The following is a 16,135-nucleotide window of genomic DNA, read 5'->3' as shown; positions in this document are numbered from 1 at the left end:
TTCACTTTATTTTTTATTGAAAGAATTTGTGGTTCTCAATATTATGAATATCTAATCACTGCTTCAGTGGAACTGTGCTGTTCGTAGTTTTCATTTCCATTTTAAGTATTTTGGCTCTTCTTCCCTTACCATTTCTGGTTAACATTGGCAGTCTTGTATTTTCATTAACTTGTTGGAATATTTTGAGGGCTATCTCACAACTTGATTGAAAGGAACGTTTCCCAGAACTGACAAAAAGTTCTCGCTTATATGTGGACTTGTACATGTGGATTATACAGAGTATTATTTTTTCCAGCAATTTTTTTGAAGTTGTTCACTATTTTATATAGCCTAAGAAAAAGCCATTCCCACTTAGCATGTTTTCATGTGCCTACAGTAGGCATGGGGGATAATGAAGTTGTTAAAAGGATCTATACTGCACTGGCAACAAGCACAGCTGCTGCCCCTGCCCTGGTTTCTAATTCCTGTCTCCAGGTAAAAGAACTGAGGCTCTTTGGAGAAATGTATGTTTCTGGGGCCTGGGGCAGGGAATATATGAGGTGAATGTGGACATTCCAGTTCTGCCAACATAGTAAGGAGAAGCGCAAAAAACACAAAGATAAGGATAGTTCCAAGAGACACAGGAGCTAGCCGAAAGGGCTCCCAGAGGCCAAAGCTGGAACATTTGAACGATAAGCAGTGTAATGGTAGGTTGTAACCCAAACAGAAAACAAATATCCATCAGTTCACACTGATCTAAATAAATGGCTAAGTGAATAGACAGGGAGAAGAGATAAATCTCTCATTACAGAAGAATGCCAAATAATTGATGCAGATAGTCTGTCCTCATGGAAATGGAACTAGCTCCCTGATCTCTAAATATGGACTGCAGATGAGGACTTGCAGAGAATGTCATGTGAGAAGGAAGGGGAAAGAGTACCTTTATAATGGAGAAACGTCACAGGTACTGCCTCAGCCAGGAGATCAAGGTCAATATCGACAGTGGTCAGTCATGTTGGTAGTATGTACCCTTGATATGAGGGCTTCCCATTTGGCACCAGTGGTAAAGAACCCGCCTGCCAATGCAGGAGACATAAGAGATGCAGGTTCGGTCCTTGGATCAGGAAGATCCCCTGGAGGAGAGCATGGCAACCCACTCCAGTATTCCTGCCTAGAGAATCCCATGGACAAAGGAGCCTGGTGGGCTACAGTCCATAGGGTCACAGAGAATCAGACACAACTGAAGCGACTTAGCACACACACAGCCTTGATATGATGTGATGAGAAGAGCCCTTTACCTCTGCAGTCTTCCTCCCCAAAGCTCATCACCCCACGTGGAAAATGTCAGACAGTAGACGGACACTCTGTCTGTAAAATACCTGATCAGTACACCTGAAAACTGACGAGGTCATAAAAAAACAAGGAAGTTTGAGGAACTATCTCAACCAAGAGGTGCCTAATGAGACATGACAACTATGCGTAGAACATGGATTCCTGAAACAGGAAGAGGACAATAGGGAAAACCTCAGGAAATCCAGATAATGTATGAACCTGAGTTAGTAGTAATGTATCAACATTGGTTTGTTAGTTGTGACAGAAGTACCACAGTGGCATAAAAAGTTAGTAATAGGGAATCTGTTGGAATTCCCCAGCAATCCAGTGGTTAGGACTGCACGCTTTCAGTTCCAAGGTCATGGGTTCACTCCCTGGTTGAGGAACTGCTGCTGCTGCTAAGTCGCTTCAGTCGTGTCCGACTCTGTGTGACCCCATAGACGGCAGCCCACCAGGCTCCCCTGTCCCTGGGATTCTCCAGGCAAGAACACTGGAGTGGGTTGCCATTTCCTTCTCCAGTGCATGAAAGTGAAAGTGAAGTCACTCAGTCGTGCCCGACTCATAGAGACCCCATGGACTGCAGCCCACCAGGCTCCTCCGTCCGTGGGATTTTCCAGGCAAGAGTACTGGAGTGGGGTGCCATTTCCTTCTCCAATGCATGAAAGTGAAAAGCGAAAGTGAAGTTGCTTAGTCGTGTCTGACTCTTAGCGACCCCATGGACTGCAGCCTACCAGGCTCCTCCGTCCATGGGATTTTCCAGGCAAGAGTACTGGAGTGGGTGGGGAGCTAAGATCCTCCAAAGCATGTGGTGTGATCAAATAATGATAATACGGAATCTGAGTGTGTGAAGTGCAGGAGCTCTCCCTATACTTATTTTCACCACTTTTCTGTAAACCAAAAACTATTCTAAAATAAAAACTCTATTTTAAAGCTACTAAAATAGAGAAGATCACCTAGTCATGGAAGGTACAGGGAGAAGAGAAAAGCCCTTCCATCTGATCCAGAAGTGACTGTAATATTTAGAGGTCATGTACAGGAGGAAACCTGGCAAAGGAGATTGGGAAGTTGCTCCCAGGGAAGGGGAAGGAAACCAGTATCCGATATCACTGAGGTGAAGACCAGCCTTTCAGCAAGAAGGGAGGGGTCAGCTCTGTCCTCATTGCCCCAAGGTCAATTGCAATAAAGGCCAATTGCAATAAAGGCCAATTGCAATAAAGAACGGAGAATAGCAATACAGCTGGCAGCGCAGGAACGCTGCCTGCCTTGGCAAGAGCAGCCTTGATGGAGTGATGAGGACAGAGCCAGATCAGGGAGGGCTAAAGGAGAAATCTTATCTCTAGTGCGTCAATGTTCACAGAGACAGTGTTTTCATGAATGACTTGTAGAACTAAAATAATATCCAAAGGAACAGAATCTTCAAACTTCTGCCTTTTGTTTGGTTGTATGGTGGTTGGTTTTTGTTTTTTTTTTTCCTTTCAGTTCAGTTCAGTTCAGTCGCTCAGTCGTGTCCTGTTCTTTGTGACCCCATGAATCGCAGCACGCCAGGCCTCCCTGTCCATCACCAACTCCCGGAGTTCACTCAAACTCATGTGCATCGAGTCAGTGATGCCATCCAGCCATCTCACCCGCTGTCATCCCCTTCTCCTCCTGCCCCCAATCCCTCTCAGCATCAGGGTCTTTTCCAATGAGTCAACTCTTCGCATGAGGTGGCCAAAGTATTGGAGTTTCAGCCTCAGCATCAGTCCTTCCAATGAACACCCAGGACTGATCTCCTTTAGAATGAACTGGTTGGATCTCCTTGCAGTCCAAGGGACTCTCAAGAGTTCTCCAACACCACAGTTCAAAAGCATCAATTCTTTGGCACTCAGCTTTCTTCACAGTCCAACTCTCACATCCATCCCATCTTTTTTCCTTTAGCAGAGGTGCATTAGAGGGAATTTGGGGGCAGTCGGAAGAAGCAGAAATAATCATAAAACCATCCAGAATCCTTATATCCAAAGTGTTAAGATTTTAGTGTTTTCAGGTGTCTTCTCTCCCCATGTCTCCCCTCCCACATGTCTTGCAACTTCCCTTTCGGTAGTTGATTTTCTATTGTTTATGTATACATTGGTATCTTCATTTTGCTTAGTGGTATTTTGTCATGAATTGCTTTTAATGAATCATTTTTTTTTTAATTCACAATCTTGAGCTAGTGGACAATGAAGTATAAATCTTAAAATTTTTACTCTAGGCAATGCATTTCTGTAGTAGAGCAAGAGCAATTTATTCCAACAATAACTTCATAAAGCCACAGTATTCTGTTTAGGAGGCATTTTCTATTTAGATTTTTTGGGGGATTTTTATCCTTTATTATATTCCTGGGCCTGAGGGTCAGATATATGATGATTATAACTTAGGAGAAAAAGAAAATTTTAAGACATGGTCTCTGGCCTCTAATGCTTATGATCAACAACAGGGCCTAAGAAAACATAAGAAATAAAATACTGTTAATGCAAGGCCAAATATAATGAGTTTCATGTATTTTATATCCCCTAAAATGTTAAGTTGTGGTGCATCCATACTCAATGACATATTACCCAGCACTAAAAAGGAATTAACTTGATATATACAATAACTTGGAAGGATCATAGGGGCATTGTGATGAATGAAAAACTAATCTCAAAGGATTGTATACTGTATAATTTCATATCTATTAATATAGCATGCTCAAAGTGAGAAAATTACAGTGATGGAAAACAGATCAGTCCTTGCCAGGGGTTAGGATTAGAGAGAGGGCGTAACAGTTAAAGGGACAACACAAAGAAGTTTGCTTGTGGTTTTGTAATGATTGTGTGTGCTGATTGTGGTGACAATTACTTGGATCAGCACAGGTGATAAAGTTACACCTGTACGTGTACACACACACACACACACACACACACACACAGTGAGTTTGTCTCTTAGTCACTTGTTCTGGTTTTGACAATGTGCTGAGGTTATGTAAGACATCATTGAGGGAAGCTGGATGAAGGGTAGACAGAGATCCTGGAGTATTTTTGCAACTTCTTATGAATCATGAACTATTTCTAAATAAAAATTTATGATAAAATTAGAAGGTATAATTAAAAAAAACTAATTTCAAGAAAAATTCAAAGGAGAAAGAGCCACCAGCTTAGAGAGCTTTTGAGACGAGCCTTGAAGGAGAGGTTGTTGTTGCTCAGTTGCTAAGTTGTGTCCAACTCTTCGTAACCCTGTGGACTGCATGCAGCCCAGGCTTCCCTGTCCTTCACTATGTCCCGGAGTTTGCTCAGACTCATGTCCATTGAGTCGGTGATGCCCTCTAACCATCTTGTCCTCTGTCGTCCCCTTCTTCTGCCTTCAATCTTTTCCAGCATCAGAATTTTGCCAGTGAGTCAGCTCTTTAGAGCAGGTGGCCAAAGTATCGGAGCTTCAGCTTCAGCATCCGTCCTTCCAATGAATATTCAGGGTTGATTCCCTTTAGGATTGACTAGTCTGAACTCCTTGCTGTCCCGGGGATTCTCAAAAGCCTTGCCCAGCACCACAATTTGAGAACATCAATTCGGGAAGTGGTTAAATACCTGTTTCTTTGGGGAGGAACATTGGGATCTATAGAGCTTCTCGTTTTCTTCGTTTAATATCCTGAAGTCGCCAAGTTTTCCGTGGTGGCTTTCTGTTTGCCTTTGTGGCTACAACAAACACGGCGGTTTGGTCTTGTTATTATTGGTGTATCTTTTAACACCTTCCCTTTTCTTGCATCTGGTCTTTACCCCTTCACTCTGTTTTTTCCACTCTACTCTTACTTCGTCTGTCTTCTACTTTTGTAATGTCTCAGTTGTACTCCTCTCAAGCCTGGACTTTTTTTTTTTTAGTGGAGGTAAGAGCACTTCACATGCGATCCACCCTCTTACCACCTTTTTAACTGTTCTGTACAGTACTGTTAAATAGATACAGTGTTGTGCAGCATATCTCTGTAACTTATTCTTCTTATAAAATTGAAACGTTATACCCATCAAATAATAATTCCCCCATTCCCTCTACCCCCACCCCCGGTCACCCACCGTCCTGCTCTCTGCTTCTGTGAGTTTGACCTAGATCCTTTGTGTATCTGTTGTCATGCAGTATCCATCCTTCTGTGACTGGCTTGTATTAGTTAACATAATGTCCTCCAGGTTCATCATGTTCTTTAAAAAAAAACAAAACAGAGTTTTCTTCTTTTTAAAGGCTGAATAATATTCCACTGCATGTTTACATCATGTTTTCCCTATCCATTCGTCTGTTGATGGAACTTCTGGGTCGTGTCTATGTCTTGGCTACTGTGAAGAGTGTTGCTATGAACCTGTGGGTGCAAATTTCTTTTCAAGATCCTGTTTCCAGTTCTTTTGGATAAATACCCTGGAGTGGGATTGCTGGATCATTTATGGTAGTTCTATTTTTAATTTTTGAGGAAGCTCCATAATGCTTTCTGTAGCATTCGCACCCATTTACATTCCCATGAGCAGTGCACAGGGTTCCCTTTTCTCCACATCCTTGCCGACCTTTAGAAATGTTTATTTTTATTTTTTTTAATAGCTATGCTGACAGATGTAAGATCATATCCTGTTGTGGTTTGGATTTGCTTTTCACTGATGATTAATGATGTTGAGCATCTTTTCATGTATCTATTGGCCATCGGTTTGCCTTCTTTGGAAAAGTGTCTGCTGAGGTTCTCTGCCCATTTTTTATCAGGTTATTTATTTGCTTTTGCATTGGATGAGTTCCTTACATATTTTGGATATTATTCCATATTATTCCCTTATCTGATACATGATTTATAAATATTTTCTCCCATTCCATAGGTTACCTTCCTGTCGATTATTTCCTTTGCTGAGCAGAAACTTTTCAGTATGCTGTAGTCCCATCTGGCTATCTTTGCTTTTGTGGCTGTGTGTTTGGTGTCATATGTAAGAAATCATTGCCAAGACCAACGTTATAAAGCTTTCCCCTGTGTTTCCTTATAGGAGTTTTATGGTTTCAGGTTTTATGTGTAAGTCTTTAATTCATTTTGAGTTGATTTTTGTGTGTGGTGTAAGTTAGGGCTCCAGTTTCATTCTTTATGGATGTGAATGTCAAGTTTTCCCAGCACCATTTGTTGAAGAGACCACCCTTTTACCATCACATATTCCTGGCACCTTCATTGAAATCATCTGACCATTTATGCGTGGACTTATATCTGGACTGTCTAGTCTGTTCTAGGGCTTGACTTTTATATCCTTTGTTATCCTTCCATCAGGCCATTTGGTAAGCCCATCACTCCTCTTACCCGTTTGCATTTTTGTGGATGAATAAGAACTTCTACATTTTTTTTTTGGCCTCAAGGCATGTGGGATCTTAGTTCCCTAACCAGGGATCGAACCTGTGCCCCCTGCATTGGCAGCTTGGAGTCTTGACCACTAGACCACCAGGGAAGTTCCAGAACTTCCCTATTTTTAAGCCTCCTAGATGCTTAAGACACCAGAGAGTTGAGTCCAGAGTAGTACTCACAAGTTGTTGTTATATTTCAGGTCTCTCATATGCAAGTCACACAGTTGGTTTCACGCCACCAACTTCACTGACTCGAGCCGGAATGTCTTATTACAATTCTCCAGGTCTTCATGTGCAGCATATGGGAGCATCCCATGGTATCACAGTAAGTATCCACGCAGGAAGCAGCACTTGACGCCTGATGGTGGTAGCGACTGGTATAGCGACGTGGGAGCTGATGTTGATGGCCCTTGGAACTTTACCGTTCTTATTCCTTCAGTTCATCCTAAACTTCTAGATATCTCCCAGCAATCCGATGCCGCATTGTGGTGTTGAAACTGAAATCCTTCTCAGGAGGCAAAAACTTGACCTTCACTTTCTTTGAAAGATTGCCCTTCATGAAATGTACTTTGAACTCTGGCCAATGCCGTGATTGAATTCTATGCTCCTTGCCATAGTGAATTATTGTTGGTTGCCATCACATCTGAAAGTATTTATTGTCTGCATCTTCACAGTTCGCTGACCCTCAATATTCTTCCTGAAATTAGATTCATTTCTAGTTTCATCCAGAATTTTCTTTCCTGAAATTAGAAGGAACCTTATGTGTATCTGGTTCGGACCCTACTCAGCGGAGTGTTTTCTTTAGAGCTGGCTATGTAGTTGAATAAGAGGCTTGTTGGAAATGTCACTAAAAGAGATTTGAGAACAGGGTAGAATGGAGGGTGTTCCCAGTGAGGGAATCTTGAAAAGAAGAACCCTATTCTACAAAAAAAAGAGTGTGTAAGATATTTCTGAAGCTGTTTTGCTGGTTTGATGAGCTTTACATAAAAGCAGGCATTTTTGGTTGAGCCATAGCTTTCAGCTTATTTGAGGGATTGAAGGAACTAGAGGCATACAACAGAGAGAAAAAGTTTAAGGGGAGGATGTGACAGCTGTTTTTTCATTTTCAGACAGTCTCATTGAAGGCCCCAAGTCCAGTCGTTTGATCACATGTCATGGTGATTTTGTGTAGCCTTTTCATAGGTGTCAGTGCACACTCTACCTTGTTGAAGTTTTCATGACGAGTTTGAAAACCACTGGGGAGGGACAAGGACATGGCTGGTGTTTTGTCTCCGTGGGTCCACTTCTGGGCAGCCTTAGCCCCGAGTCAAGCTGGGTTAGGGGTGAGCCTGTATGCCTGGTCTGACCTGCTGTTCCTGTCCTCTCTACAGAGGCCTTCACCGCGGAGAAGCAACAGTCCTGACAAATTCAAACGGCCCACGCCGCCTCCGTCTCCCAACACACAGACCCCCGTCCAGCCGCCGCCGCCTCCACCTCCACCACCCATGCAGCCCGCGGTCCCCTCGGCAGCCACCTCGCAGCCTGCCCCCTCGCAACATTCGGTGCACCCTTCCTCCCAGCCTTAACGCATGTGCTTAGTCCAGACCCCACCTGGGGACTCGTTCATACAGTGGAGCCGTCGACTTGACGCCAAAGGCTTCCTTCCCTGGCATATTCGGATCTGACTTATTTGCACTGAGGTTATCTAGGCTTCACCATTCATTGTGTTGTAAATGTGTGTCGGAAACGCAGCCAGTGTTGTGGGTCTACAACACTAAACAGACGACTTTTTTCCATCGGTGTTCTACTTGAATCTACATGTGCGTCCATTCCCTGGCTGGGACCTCGGCTTTTCGACTCTTTGGTAGTTAAGCAGCAGTGTGCAATTTTTCGCTTGGCCCCCAGAGCTTCATTTTCCTGGCTTTTAGGTTTGTAAAATAAAAAGGGATCTCTTTTTTATATTTTTTTCCATGAATTTGCAGGAAATTACTGAGCTGTTATGACTACCCCCCACCCCCCATTATAATGGTGTTTACCAAGCAAACCAATAATTCAGCACTACAGTTCAGACCTTTGAAAATCTAGCTCTCAGTATAGAACAGAAAGTTAGCTGGATCAGTGCCCAAGATCATGTTTAACAGAGCTTTCTAACAGATACACTTTGTATGGGGTATGTTCAGTATATCTCAACACCCACATCTCTTGTAAAAGAGGTCACCTAAAGTATTGGCTCACATGGCTGTATCTTTTCCATATACGTGGGATGGATAATTATTGTATATCTAGGTGTGATTCTGTCTTTACCCTTGATGTTAACCTACCCACACTAGCCCCCTCTCCTGTGAGTTGCTAACTACCCACCGGTGGTTGCGATGGCTGATAAGAACGTGCCGTGTGATTTCTGCTGCCAAAGGCAGTGTGATTGTAACAAAAACAGCTATTTTCCCTTTCCATTCTTTACTTGTGTTCCCCTAAAATAGACTTCGAACAGATATTTTAAAGGTGCAAAAATACTATTAGAAAAGACTTTGCAATGAACATTATAGGAATACCTTGGTATAATGGCCACAAAATACTTTATCTCTTAGCAGGAAAGAGCTGTAGAGGCAAGTAGCACATTAGCCTTGAGGACTGCTTATTTTGCCCAGTAAAAACAAGTGCAGTGTTCAAAGAAATATATCCTGAATGCGTTATTTTCATTCATTCAGCACAAATAAATTGTTTGGTTTCACTTTAAAGTGGAACACTGAGTCACTCTTTTCTTAACACTTGGAACACCTTTATTTTGGCTTTTCAGCAGTTACTGTTTTGTACTTTGGTAGTAAAGTGATTTTTACCACCTGTGTTTGCATATTTATATATGCTGTGGACGGAAATAACTTACTAGAGAATGTATATTTTATGATGAGAATGTGTATCTGTTGGATATAATCGGAGAACTGAAAATTAATTTATCCATAATTTTTAAGAGTCCATGTTTTGTGACTACCACCTCTCATAGCTAGCTCTTTACTGACCACACTCCTAAGTATAAGGAACCATAACATTGTAGATACTTAATATTGTACAGTAGAGAAACCTCCATTTTTGCCTTCAAATGCATATTTAAGAGTTACAGAATGAGAAAAAGTCTTGTTGGCTAATAGTGTTTGACTAGCATCTTAAGAACTTGAAAGTAAAAGCAACAATAGGATTTTTTTTTTCCAGCTCTTTCAGTTTCCACCCCCAAACTGAGAGCATTGCTCCTCAATTGTTTGAAAGAAATCATAAGTCTATATAAATTTTATTTATAATGTGTAATATACATAATCATAGTACAGTTCTCAAATACGGGGAAGAAGTTTGGCATTTGATTATTGAGGCTTGAGGTTTTTAATTCAATCAGATGGGGTCCTGTCTGACCTGGGTATTTCACCAATGGCTCACTGTCCCTCCTGGTATCTGGCCATTTTGAGGAATTCTGAGAGCAGGCAAACAGGTGTTGCCTGCATGGTACAGTTCTCAGTTTTTCTTAGAGGAGAAATATGATCTATGTTTACAAGAATTTTCTACAAGACTGTAGGTTTCAGTGCTGTTGGATAGAGGGTCTTGCATTCAAACAAGAGAGTCTAAAATGTAATGATCTTCCCTCTGCTTGCTAGCAATTTAGCGATCTCCGGAAAGCACAAAAGTTAACACATTGTCCTATGGTGACTGAAAAAGCACTTGGAGGAGCAAACAGTTCTGATAAATGCCTTCTAGAGACAGTCCTTAACATTCAGATTTCTACAGGAAGGTGACGCCAGTTTCCCTAGACTCGTCATTTCATTGCAAAATGATACACAGCTCCTTCAAATAGCACTTTTTCACTGTAAATCTGTTGCCTCTCCCAGTGGACATTCTGGATTGATAGAACAAACACTACTCTTCTGAACTGATGCCATTCTGGGTCCTGTTGGAGTGTTTTGTATCCCCGTGGGGAGCCTGTCACACTTGGGGAGTACCTGCTAGGGCAGCTCCTTGGCAGTTGTTTAGCCCCCAAGGACCCCAGAGATTTCCACGTCAAGAGCACAGAGGCAAAAGCCCCCTCGCCCACAGGAAGCTGACATACCTGGAGCATGTCTTTGGGGGGCTGAATGCAGTTTCTGCTGTTCCTGTTGCCCACCCGCAACCCTGGACTGACTCCCAGAGGCCTTGGAAGGCAGGTGGGAGGCACAGCAGGTTCAATAGCTTCGTTTTCCTGTCTCACTGACAGAGACCCTTGGCTATCACTGTGCTGCTAATAGAGTAAGTACTTGTCGCCAGATGACCATGCCTTTTATTCAAAACCAAATTACTTTCCCTGACACCTGATGCCTCTCTGGGCTCTGAACTGCTCTCTGTCATTCAGCATGCTGGCTTTCTAGACAGACTTCTAGTGATGTGGCAGATGGTGGAAGTATTTAAGATTTGATCTAACTCACTCCTTTGTTCTTTGAAAGGAGTTTGAAATTTTGAGCTCCTGAGAGCCTGACCACAACCATGGAATGAATGTGTGACCAGAATGTGGCTTTGACACCAAGTGCTGCTGCCGCCCCTTTGTAATTGGCTTCTCACTGATTTGACCAGAAATAATGGATAATGTGAATTTTTGTTAACTGTTCCAATTGTAGAAAGATAGAATATGTTATCGCCCTTTGTTAGGTAGACATGAACTTTTCCTGCACGAAGCCTTGCTTATAGAGGATGCCCTTACAATAAGGCAAGAAAAAGCATAGTAACTTGTGCTTGGAGAGCTCACTATTTTTATCTTATCGATACAGAAGAAATAATTTCTGCATAACTTGATTCTTCTATCTAGTACTTGTATTATAGGTAACCAACACTGATAACTTTGTAGTGATGACTACCAAAGAAATGCATAGTAAAACAACCTTTTATTTCCAAATTACTAAAGAGCCAGCCATTGACGCTGCTACGTGAGTTCCATGCTCAAGAGCCATTGTAAGAGATTAAGGGGTTTTTAGGTTTTGGGGTTTTGTTTTGGTTTTGCTTTTTTTGTTGTTAGGGGTGTTTTTTTTTTTTTTTTTTTAGTTTCTTTCCTTTTTCTTTCTCTCTCTCTTTTTTTCTTTTTTGGATAAAACACACACAGCTGTTAGGATAAAATTTTAGGGAGCATGTTCCAGAGTGCTCAGCAGTTGCGGTTAACTGCCAAGCCCTGGTTGCCTCTTGCTAGGCAATGGAAGGAATCTTCTGTTCATGATAGTGTGGGTGATGTGTGTGTGCAAGCGTGTGTGTGTGCATTCATGCCTTAACTGGGGTTACTGCTCAACTTTAGTTCTTGACCTAGTCTGCACTGTCGTCTAGATTGTATTGTACATCTCGATCTGAACTTCATCCTGGCAAAAACAAAGTTGCAGGCACAACAGTTTGCGAGTGCATTCCTCCAGCAGAGTGTTGGATCAGGTTGACCCTGAGCCTTCTTTGGACTTTATTGGGAACTAGGCATGGAAAGCAAAAGTGGGCCGTCCCGAGGAAAGACATCAGCGAGGAAGAGGAGAGAGCCAAGTGCTAGCATGTCTTCGGCCTCTGCGTATCTGTGCACACTGTATGTCGTTCATAATAGCTTGTCTACAACTTGACTAGGTTGGAGTTCTGCTAATAGTGGCAATCTTGACATTTCTTGGTCAGAATTTAGAGAGATGTAAGACTTCCAATTAATGTCTTATTTACTTCTTTATGTTGATTAGCCTTTGATACATGTGCTGAATCAGAACCTAAATAAAGATAATTTTTTAAAATGAACCTCTTGAGCCTTCTACCCTATCTCTTTCTTTCTGGTCTTTGAGTCAGAAAATGAATATTGTTTCCCTGTGGCTCCTGATAGATATTCGTCTCGGATTCTGAATACTGAAGGCTGCCTTAGAAGGTAAGCTTAAGAAGAGGAAACAAAAGAGACTGGTACTGCTCTGTTTCTTAATCAGGATGCTGGTTATCTGGATGTACTGAGGTTTTGAAACTACATTGAACTGTGAGTTTATGATCTGTGCACTGTACTATATATGTATATGTGTTGCATTTCACTTGAAAACCATAAACCTGGGAGATTATGAAAAGGAAAGAAAAACCGCACTCATTCTCAAAATGTTACCTATAAACAATAGATACATGTATATACACACACGTGCTAAGTAGCTTCAGTTGTGTCTGACTCTTTTCGACCCTATGGACTGTAGCCTACAAAGGTGATCAGTATACTTGAGAGCAAGGATTTGAGTGGGTGTGGCTCTGTAGTGCCTTTCTCTTCCTCAAGAAGATAAAATTTCTGGTCTCAGCAAGAGTGAGGAAGGAACCTCATTGTGGGGCTCCCTGCATTGTAAGTGGAGGGATGGGTGTCCTGAGTCCAAGCAGTCTACTCTGTTAGGGAACCTTTGCAGCACTGTGAGCACACAACCTGGTTATGTAATTTCATTACACACACACACACACACACACAAAATATATGTACTCTGTCGCTTCAGTTGTGCCTGACTTTTTTTTTTGGTAAAAAAAATTTTTTTTTTATTATTATAATTTTTTTTTTTTTTTTTACTTTACAATATTGTATTGGTTTTGCCATACATCCACATGCATCCGCCACAGGTGTACACGTGTTCCCAATCCTGAACCACCCCCCTCCCACCTCCCTCCCCATACAACCCCATGGACTATAGCCCTCCAGGCTCCTCTGTCCATAGTATTTTCCTGGCAAGAATACTGCAGTGAGTTGCCATGCCCAGTCCAGGGATTGAACCCCTGTCTCTTACATCTCCTGCATATAAGGTTGGCAGGCAGGTTCTTTACCACTAGCACCACCTGGGAATCCCATATACATGTACACACACATACATAGTCAGGCTTGGGAAAATACATTTGGTATATATTCTTAAATCCATCTGTAGGGTTTCTGCTTCCTAGTTGTAGGAAGCAGAGCTTTAGGATCAGTTCTAGGTTTAAGTACCAGTTCCTTCACTGGCTCAGATGAGAAAGAATCTGCCTGCAATACAGGAGACCCAAATGCAATCCTGGGTTGGGAATATCCCCTAAAGAAGGAAATGGCTACCCACTCCAGTATTCTTGCCTGGGGAATCCCATTGGCAGAGGAGCCTGGGGGCCTACAGTCCATGGGGTTGCAAAGAGCCGGACACGACTGAGTGACTAAGCAAAAATGATAAGAGTTTTCAGTTTGATTGGTTATTTGATGAGTTGACCAAAATCTTTTCATGGCAGCGAAGTTTTAGTTGTAACTTGAAAATATTGACCAAGAAATTACCCAGGACCTCTGAGTTCAGGACTTGGCTTCATTTGCCAGCTTCAGTTTTCTAATCTGCATGTTGGAGATAGCCATTCTTATTTCAGGTAGAATTTGAAGAAAATGGGATTTCAAGCAGAGTACTTTAACAACACGTAAGTTACAAAGTTTAAGCTATATGTGCACTTCTTTTTTTTCACATGGTGCTTCTAAAATCGAAATGATTTAGAAACTTTTTTGGTGTTTATGTAAAACTATAGGTAAATCTGGGCCCTTGCTTTAATGTATAAGATATTTGAATTAAAAAAAATACTTGGGGAAATACAGTTGTTTTCAGTGACTAATGTATTGATACAATTCAGACCCAAACTTTTAAACATTTTCCTAGAAATAGAGGGAGAAGTCAGTACTTGGTAAATATTTATTGTTCAGTGGCTAAGTCGTGTCCAACTCTTCATGACCCTGTGGACTGCAGCATACCAGGCTTCCCTGTCCTTCACTCTCTCCTGGAATTTGCTCAAACTCATGTCCATTGAATCAGTGATGCCATCCAACCATCTCATCCTCTGCCACCCCCTTCTCCTCCTGCCCTCAGTGTTTCCCAGCATCAGGGTCTTTTCCAATAGGTCAGCTCTTCACATCAGGTGGCCAAAGTATTGGATCATCAGCTTCAGCATCAGTCCTTCCAGTGAATATTCAGGACTGATTTCCTTTTCGATTGACTAATTTGCTGTCCAAGGGACTCTGAAGGTATGGTTTGTGTCAAATGTTTATGTCAACATAGACACTGAGTTTCTGTCCTTTAGAACTTTTCTGTCTTTCATATCTCCTCTAATTCCATATTACATTGAATTCTTTTGAACTAAATGTATTAGCTCTTTTTCTAAAGATCTTATTTTCTGATACCCTACTAATGATTGAGTGTAACTTTTAGAAACTACTAATTATGCTAAGGGATTCCCTGGTAGCTCAGCTGGTAAAGAATCTGCCTGCAATGCATGAGACCCCAGTTCAATTCCTGGGTCCAGAAGATCCACTGGAGAAGGGATAGGCTACCCATTCAGTGTTCTTGGGCTTCCCTAGTGGCTCAGCTGGTAAAGAATCTGGCTACGAAGCGGGAGACCTGGGTTCTATCCCCGGGTTGGGAAGATCCCCTGGAAAAGGAAATGGCTATCCACTCCAGTATTCTGGCCTGGAGAATGCCATGGAGTTGCAAAGAGTCAAACATGACTGATTGACTTTCACTTTCAATTATCCCAAAAACAGGTCTGAGTCATTAATCTGAAGATTTTTCATATTAAAAATCAAGAAAGAAAAAACAAGACTCAGAAGTGAAACAGATGATAGAATTAATAGACAAGGATGTGAAAACAGCCATTATAATCATTCTTCACGTGTTCTGGAAGGCAGACTACATGAGCGTGATGAAGAAAATGGAACATATAAAAAAGATCCCAATTGAACTTCTAGAGGAAAAAAAAGTACCATATCTGAAACAATGTAAAGCAACAAAAACTTGTCTTCACTCTTTTGTGGGGTTGTATTTGTGCTCTTTAAATGTTCCTTTGAAAGGCAACTGCTGAAATTCAAGTCCAGTTAACCTACTTTTCTTCCACCCCTCTCCCCTGAGATGGCTTTGTCTGGGTGCTGGTTAAATGCTTTTGGGAAATTATTAACCTTGGGAACTGCCTGACTACTGCTGTTCATCACTTTAATGCTGGGCACGAAGCCTCAGATTTACCATAGCTAGGTGGAAGAAAAAGTGTCTTGTGATTTCAGTCTGGTCTCAATTCAGTTTTCTGGGTTTTGGCTTCTTCACCTGTAAAATAAGAAGGAGATTGTATTACCAAGTCCAAGCTCATACTTCTTACCAAATGACCGGCCAGTGAATCAAGAGACAAGGTGTTGTGGCAAGGAACAGCACCTTTATCTGGAAAGCCAACAAACTGAGAAGATGGTGGACTCATGTCCCAAACAACCATGTTACCCGAGATAGAAAGGGATGGTTGTGGGGAGAGGGGGTTGGTTGGTTGTTGCGAACTATTTGGTGTCAAGAATCCTTTGTTCTTGCAGCTGTCCATGTAGGTCAGGTCACTCTGTTCCTGTAAACCTCCGACAACACAAATATTCTCTATTCTGCAACTTTTCATCTCTATGTGATGAGAAAAGTGTTATACCTTTAACGGTCAAAGCCTTGAGAATGGGCTTTCCTATATATTTCAGGCTGTAGATGACATTATTTTTACAGGAGATGGA

The 16,135-nt window shown here is 41.9% G+C and overlaps 1 protein-coding gene across 1 annotated transcript in view; it reads left to right on the top strand.

The window, feature by feature from the left end:
- CCDC6 (coiled-coil domain containing 6) overlaps window positions 1-12,393 on the top strand; it is a 112,157-nt gene extending 99,764 nt beyond the window's left edge. The window contains exons 8-9 of the mRNA XM_024986913.2: window positions 6,852-6,976; window positions 8,022-12,393. Of these exons, the coding sequence (XP_024842681.1) occupies window positions 6,852-6,976; window positions 8,022-8,216 (320 nt within the window). The 3' untranslated portion in view covers window positions 8,217-12,393. The remainder of the gene's footprint in view (window positions 1-6,851; window positions 6,977-8,021) is intronic.
- Window positions 12,394-16,135: the final 3,742 nt, after the last annotated feature.

This window comes from Bos taurus, chromosome 28, assembly GCF_002263795.3.
Source record: "Bos taurus isolate L1 Dominette 01449 registration number 42190680 breed Hereford chromosome 28, ARS-UCD2.0, whole genome shotgun sequence".
NCBI lineage: Eukaryota > Metazoa > Chordata > Mammalia > Artiodactyla > Bovidae > Bos > Bos taurus.
This window is presented reverse-complemented; position numbering and strand designations above follow the sequence as displayed.